The 16213-nt window shown below is 45.8% G+C and overlaps 4 protein-coding genes across 8 annotated transcripts; 3 read left to right on the top strand and 1 right to left on the bottom strand.

The window, feature by feature from the left end:
• LOC117138394 (hormone-sensitive lipase) lies at nucleotides 1–4082 on the bottom strand. Its single transcript, XM_033300467.1, has 4 exons — nucleotides 3974–4082; nucleotides 1179–3545; nucleotides 984–1109; nucleotides 1–916 (listed from the first exon to the last, which is right to left on the bottom strand). The coding sequence occupies exons 2-4, from the start codon at nucleotides 3537–3539 to the stop codon at nucleotides 764–766; spliced, it is 2640 nt and encodes an 879-aa protein (XP_033156358.1). The 5' UTR covers nucleotides 3540–3545; nucleotides 3974–4082; the 3' UTR covers nucleotides 1–763.
• Nucleotides 4083–4298: 216 nt separating this feature from the next.
• On the top strand, nucleotides 4299–6968 carry LOC117138397 (arginyl-tRNA--protein transferase 1). Of its 2 annotated transcripts, none has more exons than XM_033300473.1 (8): nucleotides 4299–4496; nucleotides 4570–5004; nucleotides 5304–5476; nucleotides 5677–5829; nucleotides 6102–6283; nucleotides 6340–6503; nucleotides 6563–6714; nucleotides 6772–6968. In XM_033300473.1, the coding sequence occupies exons 1-8, from the start codon at nucleotides 4412–4414 to the stop codon at nucleotides 6862–6864; spliced, it is 1437 nt and encodes a 478-aa protein (XP_033156364.1). In that variant the 5' UTR covers nucleotides 4299–4411; the 3' UTR covers nucleotides 6865–6968. The 2 variants fall into 2 exon arrangements, with proteins under 2 accessions (XP_033156364.1, XP_033156365.1); XM_033300474.1 differs by lacking the exon at nucleotides 5677–5829 and adding an exon at nucleotides 5876–6025 and having other exon boundaries at nucleotides 4301–4496.
• Nucleotides 6969–7085: 117 nt separating this feature from the next.
• On the top strand, nucleotides 7086–13731 carry LOC117138395 (sialin). Of its 3 annotated transcripts, none has more exons than XM_033300470.1 (7): nucleotides 7086–7370; nucleotides 11582–11646; nucleotides 11961–12115; nucleotides 12205–12747; nucleotides 12808–13087; nucleotides 13152–13393; nucleotides 13456–13731. In XM_033300470.1, the coding sequence occupies exons 2-7, from the start codon at nucleotides 11628–11630 to the stop codon at nucleotides 13612–13614; spliced, it is 1398 nt and encodes a 465-aa protein (XP_033156361.1). In that variant the 5' UTR covers nucleotides 7086–7370; nucleotides 11582–11627; the 3' UTR covers nucleotides 13615–13731. The 3 variants fall into 3 exon arrangements, with proteins under 3 accessions (XP_033156361.1, XP_033156360.1, XP_033156359.1); XM_033300469.1 differs by lacking the exon at nucleotides 7086–7370 and adding an exon at nucleotides 7912–8013; XM_033300468.1 differs by lacking the exon at nucleotides 7086–7370 and having other exon boundaries at nucleotides 11582–12115.
• Nucleotides 13732–13824: 93 nt separating this feature from the next.
• Nucleotides 13825–16079, top strand: LOC117138396 (sodium channel protein Nach). 2 transcript variants are annotated; one of them, XM_033300471.1, is made up of 5 exons: nucleotides 13825–14742; nucleotides 14800–15536; nucleotides 15604–15721; nucleotides 15776–15885; nucleotides 15940–16079. In XM_033300471.1, the coding sequence occupies exons 1-5, from the start codon at nucleotides 14351–14353 to the stop codon at nucleotides 16077–16079; spliced, it is 1497 nt and encodes a 498-aa protein (XP_033156362.1). In that variant the 5' UTR covers nucleotides 13825–14350. The 2 variants fall into 2 exon arrangements, with proteins under 2 accessions (XP_033156362.1, XP_033156363.1); XM_033300472.1 differs by lacking the exon at nucleotides 15940–16079 and having other exon boundaries at nucleotides 15815–15851.
• The last annotated feature ends 134 nt before the right edge of the window (nucleotides 16080–16213 follow it).

Genomic DNA, 16213 nt, shown 5'->3' with positions numbered 1-16213 from the left:
TTGATTTTAGGCGTAATAACCATTTATTCGCATTCCATATATAACACTGGGTATCGTTTAAGGAGAGAGATTGCAAACGTATATTAAGATTATTGGTTCATCAAACACCTTGGCGTGGGATATACAAAAAACATTGGCATATATCCAACATTGACGTTTGTTAGCCTCCGCAGCTGCAAAAAATCTGGACAGACTATTGGGGGAGTTTGAAATCAAGGGTAATAATGGGCGATTATTCTATTCACTGTGTATATAAGTACTCGTTCCGTATGAGGCACATAGTCGGGAGTTTTGCAACAAAGAGCTCTAAGCGAGTGTGTGCCTGCATTCAAGAGCATTAATCGTATGTAAATACATGTAATAAATAATGCGTGTTTACACGCTTCCAATACTTGCATACTTGGCTTGCTTATGCTAGAAGCTACATACATACGTATCCTATACTTAGTTTGTGAGTATATAAAACATAGAAAGCTGTGTCATATAAAATTGTATAAAAAAACCTTTGAGATTACACATACGTAATAAAAAGCAAGAAAGTGCGTATAACAATGAACAATTTAAATTGTTCCTGCGCATAACAAAATTCGATATACACGCCTATGTGGGTGGAGAAATCCAATGGGTATAAATGCAGGTGACAATATTTTACAGTGATGGTGAAATCCCATTGCCACTTACAATCTGCCATCGGTTAATATTGTTCATTGTCGGGGGCTTAGTTCTCCAGTCCAATAGGCATATACACCGATGGAAATTCATCCTATGAAGCGCCTAGACTTGCACTGGGACTGGAGGACTCCTCGTCATCCATCGAGTTGCCTTTGTCAATGTTCTTCAGCTTCGAATCGGTTTGAAGCAACGTCTGTAGAGATTTGATGCACTTCTTTGAACCCTCCATGGCTTCGTTGGATAACTGAACGTTTAAACAATGTTATTAGTTTTCAATATTATTAAGCTTCTGTAGCCAGCGCATTTCATACCATTGTGAAATTTAGGAATCCGTGCGGCAGCCCCTCAAGTATTTCCAAGTCAACTTGTCGCCCCAGCCGCTTCAGTTTCTTGGCAAACATAACACAGTCATCCAGACAGGGGTCCATGTTAAGTGTCTGTATGGAAAATAAATAAAAATATTTACCAATTATTTACCAATACTTCTTTTAACTATGTGAACTCACAAGTATTTTGGTCTCTGGCAGTTGGGAAAGCCACTCATCACTGGCCCAGTATGGCGACAAGAATGGATCCTTAGGCACATCGAAGGCGAACTCCTCGCTGGGACTCCGAGCTATCAGAGCGTCCATGTTGCGCACGTCCTGTTGACCCATCACGTTGCTCCCATGAATCTCATAGGACTGCGTGCAGCGCGTCAAGGTGTTGGTTATGTTGTTGACGGCTTCCTGCAGACGACCCTGCAGCGTATCTATTGCAACGAGATCCCGACCCGTCTCCACCAGAATATCATCATCGGAGCTGATCTTCGCATGACCATTTGCCTGCGCTTGCGCCGCTTCGGGAGCGGTCTCTTCGGTTACCTCCATTGTGGCCGTGTCAATGAGATACTTGTCCAGAAAGTTGTCAATATAGGCTGCAGAGGCGGTATCCTTAGGTGGGTCGGCTGATATTTCGATTGGGTAGTGCACTATGGGCTGTGAGTCGTCCTCGAACGAGACGCACGAGCTGTTGTCGCCTTCGGTGTGGGGCAGATCGGTACGCTCCACCGTCTGGCTGTGGTAAGAGGCTGAGGCACTGGCAAAGGTGTCGCTGCTTTCGTCATCTGGTTCCATGCTGGCTTCCAGCGGCGAAAGCGGACTTCTGGCCATCGAGGTGCGGCGACTGGAGTTCAAGCTTCCCACATTCGACTTGGGGGCATTGCGTATCTGGGCCGCATCCTCGACTTGCTTGGCATTCTGCTGCAGTGTCTCCTGGGCGGGAGCGGCATAGGCACGAAGGCAGCGCATCATGAAACCGAAGGGCAGCAGGGGATCCATCAGGCAGAGAAGGCGGGCGGGACTGGGCACGAAGCTGACGAGTGTTGGGCAGTAGGCCAGAAACAGACCATCTGGCACTCGGACTCCCTGCTCAATGCACTTGAGTGCCACTCCAATAGACAGATTTGCTCCAGCCGAGTCACCTGCGCACACAATGCGCTCAGCCGTTGTGCCCAGGAGTTCGGTATTGTTCAGAAGCCAGCAGTAGGCGTAGTAAACTTCCTGAAGGGCGCGTGGAAATGGTGCCTCAGGAGCTAGGCTGTAATCCACCGACAGAATAGGACAGTCCAGTGCCACGGCCCAGTCGCGCAAATACAGTTCGTGGGACTTGGACGATTGGGCCACAAAGCCACCGCCATGGCAGTGAAACAGAATCGAAGGACTCGGCGGAATGGGCTTGTGCCAGCCACGATAGCGACCCTCACCCAGCATTCCCGCACGTCGCCTCGCGCTCAGCAAGCGGACAGAGACCGGTAGACCAGGTCCCAAATGTGCCGAGGGCACGGGAATCTCCACAAAATCACCATCGCCTTGGTTTTGGTTAACGTCACTGCTGAGATTCTCCGATGCCTTGAAATCCTTACGGCGAGGCAGCTTTAGCGGCTCGGCTGGCAATTCGATAAGTCGGTTTACCTTAATGGAGCTGCCCACAATGCTGGGCAGCTTGTGCATCATCTCGGACTCGGCCAGAAACCAGAAGGATTTGCAAAAGTCTATCTTAGCATTCTGCGAGATGTTAACGATGCGACGGGCGCGCAGCTCAGGATTCATAAGATACTTGCCGCTGGTCCACAGGCTGCGTGTGGTCTTGACGATGGGACCGTCGTCCTCCTGCGAATAGTACGACTCCGAGTAGCTGGCCATGCTGATGCCGAGGAATCGGAGAACTCCGCGTATCGAGTCGCCATACTGAAAGCCCAGGCAGCGTCCGTAAAAGCAATACTGGTTGATGGTGTCGCCCAGCTCGAAGAGCTGCTCGGCAGTGTGGTTTCCGCATGCGAACAGATCACCCGTGCTAGCCGACCACTGGCGTAGTATCAGCAGGTATTGCAGACATGTGCACAGCGACGACAACAGCTGGGAACAGGCCTCCACCTCCTTCATGTAAAACTTCTTGCGGAAGAAAATTGTGGAACGGGTGGCCGTCAGCTGCTGGCAGATGCTAATGCCATGCGCGATGCAGGCGTTGGTCACGTAGATGAAGCTCCTGTATCCATTGCCCGGCGTCTGCTCGTCGAAATCGTACTCGTGGGCGAAGGCGGCGATCTGCTGGACCAGTCGGTTGGCCAGGACGATGAAGTCCTGCCAGGCAATGTGGGCGGCATGCAGGCGCTGGCCGAATTCGGTGTGGTCCCTGGCAAAGAAGGCGGCGTGATCCTGGCAGACGGCGTACAAGGTTCCATAGGCCGCCTCCAGGTCGGCGGGTACGTGCTGGTGGGTGTCCTTCCCATTGACTGCCTGTGGGCCGTCGTGGCCCAGTTTCAGATTGTCATTGAAGAGGGCAATAAACTGGGGGCTTCCCCGCTCGGCGGAAGCCGCGTCAATCATTGTGTACTGCAGAGAAAACCAATTTAGTTATGCACTTATTGCAAGCCAACAAAGACAATCGTACTAGCACAGCTGCAACGACAGGTGATAACCATGTTCGATGCACTGCTTTTCCGGATTAGAGTGACTAACTTTGTGGGTATGAAGGTCGCTTTGAGACTGAAACCAGTTTATTGGTGCTCTCAAAACAGGGAACTTTATACTTGGATGAGTATATTGTTTGCTTTCTACCTATATGCCAATAAATGCCACTCTGAATTTTGCTGAAACTTAGTGAATTTGGATTTTCTTGCAGTGTAGTTGCATTGCAATTACAATGTAAGCCACTAAAAACTTTCACTTAACAACTACGCACTAAACGGATTTGTCTGAAGTTTCCAACTGTCAATGCGACGTGTTTATGCACTGTAGCTTTTATTGACAAATTTACTTACAGATTCTTAACTCGTTGCTTTTAGCTTAATGCATTTTTAATTGGTGCACCTATTGCGGCTCCAAACATTACTATTATTATAAGACTTCGCACCGATTTAACCGATTTGGCCAGTGTGGCCGTGTTGAGACACAATAGGGGCATTCCCATAATATTGTAAGTTTAAATTTAGTCATACAATGATTCAATATAAAATTTAATATATATAACTTTATAAGTCCAAATATACTTTATCTCTCAGATAAGATAAGTTAGTAATTTCTAATTGCAGTGTACATGGCCTATTACCATTTATTGCGCAGGTGTTTTTTAATCGTAGAGCACTGGTCACACTGCTTGCATATAAAATTTCGCAACAGAGCGGCTTGCAGCTTAAATATTTTAGTCGTAATTAAATGCACTATGCTTGTAATCTAATCGGTGTTGGAAGAGCTTTATAATGAGCGGCAGCATTGTGCAGTACTATGGCAGCCAGCAGAGCAAGTGCGGCTACTGCGCGGGAGCGAACTGCAGCCTGTCGCACGGTGAGAACACGCAAAACCAGTCCAAAAACCAGGTGCAATGTACCATTAATTGCGGATTCGTCATGAATGACAGGTATGCACGCGTATCGGCTGGACTGCAAGGACTACCAGGACCTCATCGATCGCGGCTGGCGGCGGTGCGGCAACTACTGCTACAAGCTGCGCAACCAGGAGACCTGCTGCCCCTGCTACACAATCAAGTGTAATGGCCTGGAGTTCAAGCTCTCCAAGTCGAACAAGCGCATTCTTCGACGAATAAATCGCTTTTTGCGCGACGGCAAGCGAGATTCCAAACCGGAAGCCGGCGACGGTGACGGGGAAGCCGATGCCGATGACGCCATAGGGGCTCCCGAGGTCACGGCCAGCGAACCGCAACCCCAGCTGCCCGATAAGAGTCCCACTGTTATCAACGTCGATCATGTTGCATCACTGGCAACGGCTCAGAAGAAGCCGCCGAAGCAGGCAGCTGCTCCCGCGGTCGAAGCTCCTACGCTGGGGTCCAACAAATGTGCGTATGCTCCTTTAATTGTGCTTGGTAGCGAACCCGTGCAAAAGGGGTTTGATTCGATTATAATGCTTTGTCAAGTCTTTAGCATCGTAATAAGTAAAAAAATAATCTATAAGCAAACTGAGCAATAGTATCAACTCGTGTAATTAATGATTATCTTATCTAAGATTCTTTAAACAAAAGTTTATGTACAATTTGGAACAAAATGTTCAACTTAGCGTAGTCATCGAATCATTATCTTTTTGTAAATCTTTATTCTTTTCGTTATTATATATATCATTCCCTCTTTTGTTTATTAGCCGCAGCACCGATCTCAAACAAGCCGTGCAAGAAGGCCAAGCAGATGCGATTGGATCGACGGCGTGCCAAGCTGGGTGACTCGGCCTCCATCTCAACGAAATCCGTTTCCCAGGAGAAGACTCTTCGCGACTTCTTGAACACGGACAGCGAGACAAACAAACATCGGCTAAAGGTGCGTTGCGGATAAATGTCGATAGAATAATTAGTTAGACCGTTTGCAAAGCTGAGCTGGATTGCGTGAACCTATGTACATATGTTTATGAGGGTTTATACTGTATGTTGCGCCTATGTGTTTCCTGTGTCCGTCCCCCGAGTATGAGTCTCCCGCTACATGTAGACACATCTGTCTTTGTGCTGTTTGTGTTCTTGCAGATCGTTCTGGTCGCTTCCTCAGACACAGAGCGCACTTGTGCCGATGCAGTGATCACGTTGTATCGCAAATACCAAATAACCGTTCATAATGATAACCCAGCATGCCTCACCCTAGCTAGTATGCAGCGGTTCTTGGTCAAATCGCCTCTTAAGGTAATTATAAACGAGTATTCATCTTGCCTCAAAAATATATTCGCAGCTGCGCTTAATTCACGTCTACGACGACGAGTTCCGGCGGACCCTGCCCCAGAGTTTTGCGCTCTATAAGAAGTACCAGATATCGATACATAATGATCCGCCAAAGAATCAGGACGCGTACAAGGACCATCTGCAGGCGACTCCCCTGAAGGTTTTCCTCTATAATAGTGCAAACACTTAAAAGTCTTACTTCTAACCTCATATCTCCGGGACGCTTTTGCTTGCAGAATGAGAAACCCAGGGATGGTCCCGAAATGGGCTATGGTTCGTTTCATCAACAGTACTGGCTGGACGACAAGCTGATTGCCGTGGGCGTGATTGACATTCTGCCGGGTTGTGTAAGCTCGGTGTACTTTTTCTACGATCCGGACTATAGCTTTTTATCGCTTGGCACATATGGTTCACTCAGGTATAGCAAGATTCCGTTCAAAGAAAGATAAAACTGCATAGAGGAAATTCTTACAGGGAAATTGAATTGGTGCAGTCGCTCGCCGAGAATGTGCCTTCTCTTAAGTATTACTATATGGGTTTCTACATACACTCCTGCCCCAAAATGCGCTACAAGGGCAAGTTGTCCCCCTCTTACTTGCTGTGCCCGGAGACCTATGAATGGCTACCGCTCACCGATGGTAAGTTTGCAATTTTATTGCCAATATGCTGTACTAATAACAATCACGTGTATATTCAGTCATTCGTGCTAAGCTAGACGAACATAAATACCAGCGCTTAAACGAAGATCCTGCAGCTAGGGATGTGAATGAGTTCTTGAAGGAGCACTTAGACGAAGTTATGATGCTCTTGGATGCGAAAACCTGCACGAACTACAGGCACTACAGACAGGCATGTTTATTAACCATAAAATCAATGGTTCATAATTAATATAAGTTTTTTTTACAGCTGCGCGGGGCTGTCTGCGATGTCGATACCATTATTGAGTACAGCAAACTCGTGGGAAAAGCGTGTGCTTGTCGCATGCTATACGTGAAGTAATGTTGCCATTAATTGAATTTTGAATTATTTGCCGTTCGCAAGAGTAATATGTTGAAAATATAAAATGATTTAATAATTTCGCCATTAAATGGTCTAGCACCCAATATAGTTGTAACCATTAAGAGGCCATTGATTACCCCTTGTTGGTTGCCTACACCAGGTAGGCGCCTCCACTGGAATGTAAAGAATAATATGCTCGTCACTCGTACATATTTTACTGAAAAGCTGACATTTTCCACTCATAATCGCCTCTTATCAGAAACAAGCAGCTAAATGCATCAATTAAGCTTTATGGGCTGGCAACATGTATGTACATTCTGTGTTGGTACAAGTCGGATAACCGCTGGAGATAAAGCACTTTATAAGCCACTCCAGGGTGAGATAGTTGGCCAGGAAGCCAATTGTTGCCGTGAAATCAAGTCGTTTACAGCGGTGGAACAAGTCGGATGTGTCCAAACGGTTCGGATTACCAACTGTCTATGCTGGAAATAGCGTTCTTACCCAAGGTGAGGATTGTGAGAAGTTATTTGCGTCTGAAGACGAGCGCTTAATTATAAATAAACTTGTGTCAATAGTATCTGTTCTGCTCTGGCTTTTCACCGGCATTTGCCAAGTGCGCTAATTAAACAAAAATTTAAGTTATAAAACACCGGTCAAGTGAGTTTTTACAGCACGTGTATTTTATGGTGATATTTTTTCCAAATTTATGAATACTACTATCATTCGCCAGTTTGGACTGGGATGTGCCCAAAAAATTAGTAATATTTTTGAATTATTAGTCACCGTGTTTATTGGCTTACATTTTAGCACAATTTTGTGAGATTTGTTGTTAACAAATTTCGCGGCACAATCGCATGCGATTTTTGGCACGCTATCAGAAAGCGTTAAAAAAGCAGTCGCCGACGATGAGCTTCAACCGACGGCAGCAATTTAAACAATTTTTAACCGTTTTAACCGGTGCTGCTGCCGCCGCTGAAAACGAGACTGCGACTGCGGCAGGTGGAAGTTTTGCTTAAATCGTCGCCCCAAGTATATGTATATATGCCATTGGCAACCGCCGATTTAGCTTCATTCGCCGCGCGACGTTCTCAGCAGTCCGTTTCGCCCGCTGAGCAGCTCCTCCTAGACAACAAGTGGCAGCCACACAAAGTGAGTTCGGTGCAGCCAAGCCATTTCCACGCATTTCGACGAGAAAGTCCAGTTTTCTTCGAGCAGTTAAAAAAAACAAAAAACAGAAAAAAGTGCTGCAGCTGCGTGCAGATGAGATGTTTCCCAAATTAATCCGATATTATTTCTGTGGGCTCCGTGGTAAAATTCCATGCAAAATTGGTGCCACGAAGAAGTGCGAGCGCGCAGATAAGCGAAGATGACTTGGAGTGTTTTGTGATCGCGAGTGGATGGATTGTTGTGTGTGGGGTCTAGGGTCTACATCCATGGTCTATTGCAAATTTTCCATAACAAATCGATGCGAAGAAATCGGCCGAGACAGGCCCCCTTTTCATGTTATATTCGGATGTTTGCCTGTACGTATTCAAATCAAATAGGAACATTCAGAGTTTCGGAAGAGAGAAATCGAATCGAATCGTATCGTATCGTATTGGAATGCCAGCTTAATTAGGCTTTGACCGTTATATTTTCAGTTACCCGAAAATTTGCATCCCAAATAATAACAGGTTTCGTTATTTTGATTCATTGAACCGCGACCACCGACCCCACCGTCCACCATTCCCAGCAATTTCAATTTTATAGCGCTAGTTCCACCACGCCTTGCCAACAAGTTGGTCCACTGTCATCCCGAGTGGTGGTTGCAGCTCAGGATTAGAGACTTTGGACCCAGGCTGGGCAGGTTGGTCAAAAGAAGACTCCAGCTTGTGCAGGTACAGGTTTGGATTCATGGGGCATTCGAAGCGTTCGCTTGGCGAACTTTCTTAGTTTTGTGAATAACAAATATTCACTTCACACTTGTGATTTTCTATTAGCATGTGCGTGCAATAGTATTCACAATTGTCGCATTGATTTGGACAGGCATTTACTACAATCATATTGCTAGAGTTTCATGCGCCACGTAATTTTCCGAAATTTAATTATAACGTGCAAAAATGCAAAACTAAAAACAAAAAAAACAGCACAAATTATATGATTTCAATGGGAATTGGTGCAAAATGGCAGTTCATTTCGCCCCAGTGAGGCTATGAGAAACCAATTTGAGCAAATACAATGTTCCACAACAATAACTGACAAGCGAAGTGGGTTCATTACCGGTCTTGATTTGTTTTAGCCAGTTACGCCTGATTGCGCTGAAATAACCAGCAGAGTTCTATGCCAGAATCGAACTCCACTTTGATGTGGGCCTCCACTGCCACCAGGAGGATCCCGAGAAAAGGGCGAAGAGAGATGGGACCAACCTTATAATAAATCGTGCCAACTGGATAGCCAGCCAGCCAGCAGCGAGTCTTATGTAAATGGAACGCGTGTTATGAATACCCGTGAATACTCGGTTGCTTCATCTTGGGAGTCGTGGCTGACCTGCATATATAGTGATACGAATATACTATATGGCTCAAATGCGATCCTTCGAATCGAGCGCTCTGCGATCGTAAATCAAATCATTTAACGTGGTAAACACACAGTTCGCTGTTAACGGGGTCCACTGCGATTGCGGCTAATTGCCGATTAACCTGACTCTAATGATGGTCGTTCGCCAGTTGATATAGCCAACTAAAACTTATCACGACCATGCCCATGCGCTATAAAACACCTCTTTATGGCCCATAAATTGCCTAGCTGATTTTATAAACTCAATGGCGAGGATGTTGATAAGGGCGTAACACCTTAGATTAGAACGAGAAGCTGGCGCTAACTTAATGGCCCATCTATATATAGTGAAAATATAGGAGAAACAAAACCTAATGATTTGTTTGGGCTTTCAGCAGTTTATCGGGAACCCAGATCGCTGTAACATTATTCCCTGCAATTAGTCAGAAGTGCGGCCAAAATGAATGCCAAGGTCATTAGTCGCGTTCTTTGATCTCTGCGCAGGGGTATAATTAAAAGATTTCAATACACGTAGTGCACATCAATAGTTCCCAAAACTAGTTCCCACTATTCTGCCAAATTAGTGAGCTCAAAAGCATCTACGGGTGAGTGTTCGCAGTCAACTCACGTAATTAAAACCATATGCAACCATAAAACTATAAAACCATATGCCCCAAAGGGTTAGATGGCCTTTGGTTTTGCCTCCTTATTTTGCCATAATCCAGTTTGTGGTCTAGTCCACAGGATGTGGTACGAAAAACCCGTCTAGAAATGGATAGAAAGGGAGCTATTTTTACTGCTGTTGGACATTCCCTGGCTCCATTCAGGTAACGCACTGTGCCTGCGTTGAGATTGCTTATCACAGCGTGCATAAAGTAGGTATATGTATTTATGGCCACCTTCTCAGCCAGACCTTTAATCGGATTTCATGATTTAAGGGGACAATCGTCTGGATTGTGGTGTGTGTTTAGTACGGGAAGTCGATCCAATTTGGGCACTTGCATTTTCGATTTTGGCCGGCTATCTAGGGCGATCATTAAGCTAGCCAAGCAACAAGTGTTCGATCTCAATATAATTCTTAATTAAACGCCAGTATGTATTAAGTGCCTTTATGTCGCAAACTTGAATAGCATATCTTTTTTTTTGTTTGTTTGTGCGAAATGCAGCGAGGGCAGCTGTTTAAATGATCCAACTACCAGAACATTACTTCCCATCTGTCATCTAAGCCATATTATCGCCAGATCACATCCCATAGATAGAGTTAGAATGGCTAGATTGGAAAATGGACATAGCATGCCACGGGTCAATTATCATGCTGCTTCCTCTGACGTCGCCAATGCCATTCGACACTTTGGTGGCACGAAATTAAATCGGCGACGAAATTGTTTAAATTCGATTTAGTTATGCATTTTGTCATTTCGAGCGCAACTCGATTTGACTAAACGGGGCACTCACGTGCCGGTTTTCGAGTACGTGCTTATAAAATTTGACAAGTGCACTGCACGCAGATAATGCCAAAAAGCACTTTCGGCCGATATGAAAAAAAACGTAAAAAATTCACGGCTAATACCAAATAGACCGTTACACGTGCAAGTTAATAAGTTGAGTTTGTTAGTTACTATATAACAATATTAACAGATTGTTGAAGTTATCTGGGTGTTGCATTTAATGAACGGAAATGGGCATTTGAACTAATATTAAATTGTATTTTTATTGTCATTTAGATGACAGTACTAACTAAGCAGCCGATTAAGTTATCTGCTTTTTGTCAGCCAAAAAAGCAACTTTTCAAGTTTTCAGTTCAGTTTACTCGGTGCATTAGTAATAATTTTAGAGCTGTAATTATAGTACTTATTTAATAATAATAATAGATGAATAGATGAATTGCTTTTTAAAAGACCATTATTCATTTCCTTAAACTACTAGAGCAAAAACAAATTAAAAGCAAATAAATAATGAGTTGGACAACGGGTATGTAAATTTATTGAAATTTATCTAGTGTTTCCGAAAATAGCCCTGAATGATTTGGCATTTTTAGCCTCCATAATTTAATTCAATAAATTCGCAAATATTTTGTTTTTTTGGTGATTGCCTGGGGAAGTACCCACACTCGTATGTACGTAAAGTGATCTGCATCCGAAGATCTGGCTAACAGTTTCCTGTTTTTTTCTTCGTTTTTCAGCTGACAAGCGACGTGAGGCAACGGAGTCATAACAAAAGCCGCCGAAATGGCCTTCATGCCGTGCTGTAAGTACCCAAAATATATTATGGCCACACGCTCGGAATTGTCGTTAATAAGGCCTCACGTGATGATCTTCGATCGGAGCACCGACATCCCCGAAATACCCGAAATCCCCGACATGTTATCCACCACAAATATTGAGATTTGCGCATGCGCAGCCCATTAGAGATCTGTGACCCGTTCCCCAAAAAACGGGAATGGGGAGATCTTTCCAATCCGCTAATTGATCTAATGTGCTGCGAGAGGCCTGCCTGTACCTCTATTCATGAATTGAATAACGATCCGTTGGTCAATAATCAATATTTGCTGTCGTTTGCAGTCTATGTGCCCAAGCGGATTAACGTGGCGATCATGCTTTTCATGGCCTGCCTCCTCAGCTACATGATGCGGGTGAATCTCTCGATCAACATCATCGCCATGGTGGAGGACACGAGCAGCCACGAGAATGGAACGGAGGTGGAGGTACTGCCCGATGTGAGTTCGATCAATGGGAATCAGGATACTAAGGACTATCCTCTGTCAATCCTATCTAATCCATTGTATATTTGCCATTTCCCACTTAGTATGGACCGCGTTACAACTGGACGCAATCGGATCAGGCTCTGCTGCTGGGTGCCTATTTCTATGGCTATATGATCACCTCACTCCCTGCCGGCACTCTAGCCGAGATGCTGGGAGCCAGAAATGTGGCAGGTTACAGTTGCCTGGTGGCTGGAATCCTCACAGCTCTGACTCCGGCGGCAGCTGCCTGGGACAAATATGCTGTGTTTGCCGTCCGTTTCCTGATCGGCTTCCTCAACGGTGTCGTGTATCCGTGTTGCCACAGCCTGGTGTCCAAGTGGTCGCCCCCGGATGAGAAGGGCAAGTTTGTGGCCTCGTTGATGGGTGGCACCTTTGGCACCGTCATCACATGGCCCATTAGCGGTGTGATCATCGAGAATCTGGGCTGGGACTGGGCCTTCTACATTGTGGGCATATTCGTGCTGGTGGTGGTCGCCATATGGTTCTACCTGGTGGCGGACACTCCTGCCCAGCACAATACGATCAGTCTGAAGGAGCGGGAATATATCGAGAGCAGCTTGGGTGACACTCTAAGCAACAAGAAGGTATGTTGGTCCATAAAAGGCAAGAAGTACTCACTTACACATTTGTTGCAACCTTTGTAGAAGTGGCCACCATACAAGGAGCTCATCCTGTCGCTGCCCTTCTGGTCACTCATGATGCTCCACTACGGCAGCATGTGGGGTCTGTTCTTCCTGATCACCGCCACGCCCAAGTTCTTGAGCGAGGTCCTGGGCTTCAATCTCTCGTCCGCCGGCTTCTTGTCCAGCTTGCCGCATGTGGCACGTCTGCTCTGCGCCTTCGGCTTCGGCGCCGTGGCGGATTGGATTCGTCGACGTGGCTGGTTGTCGGTGACTCGCATGCGCAAGGCCTTCTGCCTGCCCTGTAAGTTTGGCTATATTATTCACCTTATTATTATACTATAGCTTTTTGATTTTACTTTGATTAGCTCACATCTTGCCCGGCATCATGCTGATCATCCTGGCCTACTTTGGTCGCGATCCCTATGTGTGCGTTGCCATCATGACCATTTCGCTGGGCTTCAATGGAGCTGCCACCGCCTCCAATTTGGCCAACTCACAGGATCTGGCGCCCAACTATGCGGGCACGCTGTACGGCATCATCAACTGTGTTGGCACCACGCCCGGAATCTTCTCGCCTCTGATTGTGGCCGCTTTTACAAAGAACGAGGTTTGTGTTGATGCTCTAGAAATTCCGAGTATCCGTATTCATTAATTTTCCATACTCCATAGAACACAATCGATCAGTGGCACTGGGTGTTCATCATTGGAGCCGCTGCATACATATTGCCCGCGCTGTTCTTCTGGGTCTTCGGATCGGGCAAGATCCAGAAGTGGAACGAGGTTAAGACCACCGAGTCGCGAGAGGATATTGTCAACACAAAGTTGTAGTTTGTGCCCTGGCAATCACCTGTGATTATGTACTTTAAGTATTAATGCCATAACGACTTCTTGTGTACTTCTTTATGGAGAGTCCTATTAAAACCTTAGCCGTGTATTTATTATTAATCTTAATGGTTTCATTCCGCGCACGTGAATTCTGACTCACGAGTCAGCTGAGATCGAAACCAGTTCCTCTTAGATTGGCACAACGACCTTAACCTGGTCGGGGAATATACTCTCTCGAACTGGTTGGGACTCTTTGCTGAGTTTGTTTGCTGATTAGGAACTCATGGTTGAAGAAACGGAATTGACACCCGTAATTAGTCAAATGCTAATCAATTTTGAGGACACTTTTAGCCAACAAATTGACGCTTTTAATTGCGTATTAACTTCGAGCTCAACAAGTTGTTAGTAGGTTAGCGGCTAAGTCAAAAACGCAATTTATAAGGTGTGAAAATTCAGTTTAAATTCAAAATTAAAAGATTTAGTCATAGAAATTGGGGGAAATACAAGTTACTCAAAATATTTATTATATCCACACATCTTAGTGTATTATAATTAATGCTTATACTGTACAAGTTAATTAATTCGACCAATAAACTTTTAGAATAGTAAACTTACGGCTAATGGTCACAAGTTAGTCACTCAATCAACCTATAATTAGCAGCCATTATTCCAGGCATTAAGGACACTAGCGTGGCCTATAAAAGCCAGGAAGTTGGGCACCAGCTGCAGACAGTACAAAATGATAAAATCGGGAAAGTGGCCAACGCCTGGCAAAAGGACCTCCAAAGGCGATGGGAGCAGAAAGCGTGGAAAGGATCCAAGTTCGATTAGGACAGCCATACTGGCCACTTTCTGGGAGTACACGGAGCGGACCAAGGTGAGCGGCATGTGGCTTATGCGGCGGAATCGCACCTACGGTCTGTCCCGGTTCATTTGGTCCTCGGTACTGCTGCAGTTGCTCCTGCTGAGCATCTACCTCACCCTGCTGCTGTGGCTCAAGTTTTACTCCTATCCCATCCTGAACACCATCTCCAACGATCTCTCTATTACGGATGTGGCCTTTCCGGGCGTTACCATCTGCAGTCCGAAGGTGGTCAACTCGGAGCGGGTCGATCGCTATGTGAAAACGCTGTAAGGAGCAGAGAAGTAAGTTTAGGATATCTACTTACAGCTTTGCTTCCCTTGTAGTAAAATTCCCAAGGAGTACGACATGGCAGAAGTGATCGCTGGGTTCGATTTCCTTAACGCCTTCACGGATCAGAGCTTTGAGCCGCCGGGACACGATAGCTATCGGGCCACGGATGCCGTTCTGCGGCTGAACAACGTGTCCATCTGGGAGGCGGCCATGGCCGTCAGTCCGGGTTGCTTCGATTACGTAAAACGCTGCTTCTGGGGCCACACGGAGTTTCAGTGCAACCAGAGCCACGAGTACCTATCGTTCATTCCCACCACTGCGTACCTGGGACCCTGTTGTTCCTTCAACTATAATCCCAGGAACGCCAGCTTTGTGCCCTTCTCGGCTAACATTTTTGGCATGGACGGAGGACTGACCTTCGTGGGTGCGGAGGGCAGCGAGCGGAACTTAAACACCGGCCTGATAGTACTGGTCCACCATCCCATGGACTATGTGACTGAGGCGGCTGCTTCGGTAACCATTACTGCCCAATCCGAGAGCTTTGTGGAGGTATCGCCGACGGTGCAGAGCTCCTCGGTGGAAGTGCTGGAACTTTCGGAACGTAAGAGGGACTGCCTCATCTCGGGCGACCTGCAGCTGAGCAACTATCGCCAGGCCGCCTGTCTTCTCGCCTGCCAGACGGAGGCCATCGTCCAGAAGTGCGGCTGCCATCCGTATCTGCTGCCCATCGTGGGCAACAAGTTCAAGGAGTGCAATCTAAACGACACCTTCTGCTATTCTGCCAACTATGGTGGGTTTTAAAGGGATTTAAAAAGGGGTTCCTTTAACAAAAAGGGTTTTCCTTTCCATCTGGGTAGATAACTTCAAAAGTGTGCGATGTGATCAGTGCCTGCCCAATTGCTATGATGTCACCTACTCCACGCTGTCTTACAAAACCGATCTCAACCAGCATCAGTACTCAGTCAGCCGCTTCTAGTGAGTAATAATACGGATTACTTAATGGGTTCTAGACTAGTTTTTAATTCGCAGCTCTCCGGAACTGCTTAACAACGACAGTTTTGTTCTCAGGGTCTATTTGGCCAAACAAGTGGTTCCAGTTATCCGGAAAGTGACTGTTATGTCTTGGATAGGACTACTATGTGAGTGTATATACCGTCGCAAAGATCAGATATTTTAAATTGCATAAATTGCAGCGGATTTGGGTGGTATCTTCAATCTCTGCCTGGGACTAAGTATGATTTCAGTGGTTGAGTTCTTTTACTATTGCACATATCGCTTGTACATAAACTACCAACTGCAGAAGGCTCAGCAACCCAGGAAGGCATGGCAATAAAACAAATACAAAAAAAAAAAAAAAAAAAAATTTGGTATCTTAGAAAAAAGTTCGAATATAGGCGGGAAATTAGAACAAATCGATAAAAGGGCTGTCTCATCGATAGCTAGCTGGTATGTAACTGTTGGTATTTT

Source organism: Drosophila mauritiana, chromosome 2R (assembly GCF_004382145.1).
Source record: "Drosophila mauritiana strain mau12 chromosome 2R, ASM438214v1, whole genome shotgun sequence".
NCBI lineage: Eukaryota > Metazoa > Arthropoda > Insecta > Diptera > Drosophilidae > Drosophila > Drosophila mauritiana.
This window is presented reverse-complemented; position numbering and strand designations above follow the sequence as displayed.

Excerpts from the sequence above, each read along its gene's own strand:
- LOC117138394 (XM_033300467.1), bottom strand. The coding sequence starts at position 3,539 with ATGATTGACGCGGCTTCCGCCGAGCGGGGAAGCCCCCAGTTTATTGCC. Across the intron at positions 1,110-1,178 it reads TGCCAGAGACCAAAATACTT|ACACTTAACATGGACCCCTG; the intron begins GTGAGTTCACAT and ends TTTTCCATACAG. Across the intron at positions 917-983 it reads GATTCCTAAATTTCACAATG|TTATCCAACGAAGCCATGGA; the intron begins GTATGAAATGCG and ends TTAAACGTTCAG.
- LOC117138397 (XM_033300473.1), top strand. The coding sequence starts at position 4,412 with ATGAGCGGCAGCATTGTGCAGTACTATGGCAGCCAGCAGAGCAAGTGC. Across the intron at positions 5,005-5,303 it reads TACGCTGGGGTCCAACAAAT|CCGCAGCACCGATCTCAAAC; the intron begins GTGCGTATGCTC and ends TTTGTTTATTAG. Across the intron at positions 6,284-6,339 it reads GGCACATATGGTTCACTCAG|GGAAATTGAATTGGTGCAGT; the intron begins GTATAGCAAGAT and ends AAATTCTTACAG.
- LOC117138395 (XM_033300468.1), top strand. The coding sequence starts at position 11,792 with ATGCGCAGCCCATTAGAGATCTGTGACCCGTTCCCCAAAAAACGGGAA. Across the intron at positions 13,088-13,151 it reads CAAGGCCTTCTGCCTGCCCT|CTCACATCTTGCCCGGCATC; the intron begins GTAAGTTTGGCT and ends TACTTTGATTAG. Across the intron at positions 13,394-13,455 it reads CCGCTTTTACAAAGAACGAG|AACACAATCGATCAGTGGCA; the intron begins GTTTGTGTTGAT and ends CATACTCCATAG.
- LOC117138396 (XM_033300471.1), top strand. The coding sequence starts at position 14,351 with ATGATAAAATCGGGAAAGTGGCCAACGCCTGGCAAAAGGACCTCCAAA. Across the intron at positions 14,743-14,799 it reads GATCGCTATGTGAAAACGCT|TAAAATTCCCAAGGAGTACG; the intron begins GTAAGGAGCAGA and ends CTTCCCTTGTAG. Across the intron at positions 15,537-15,603 it reads CTGCTATTCTGCCAACTATG|ATAACTTCAAAAGTGTGCGA; the intron begins GTGGGTTTTAAA and ends CCATCTGGGTAG.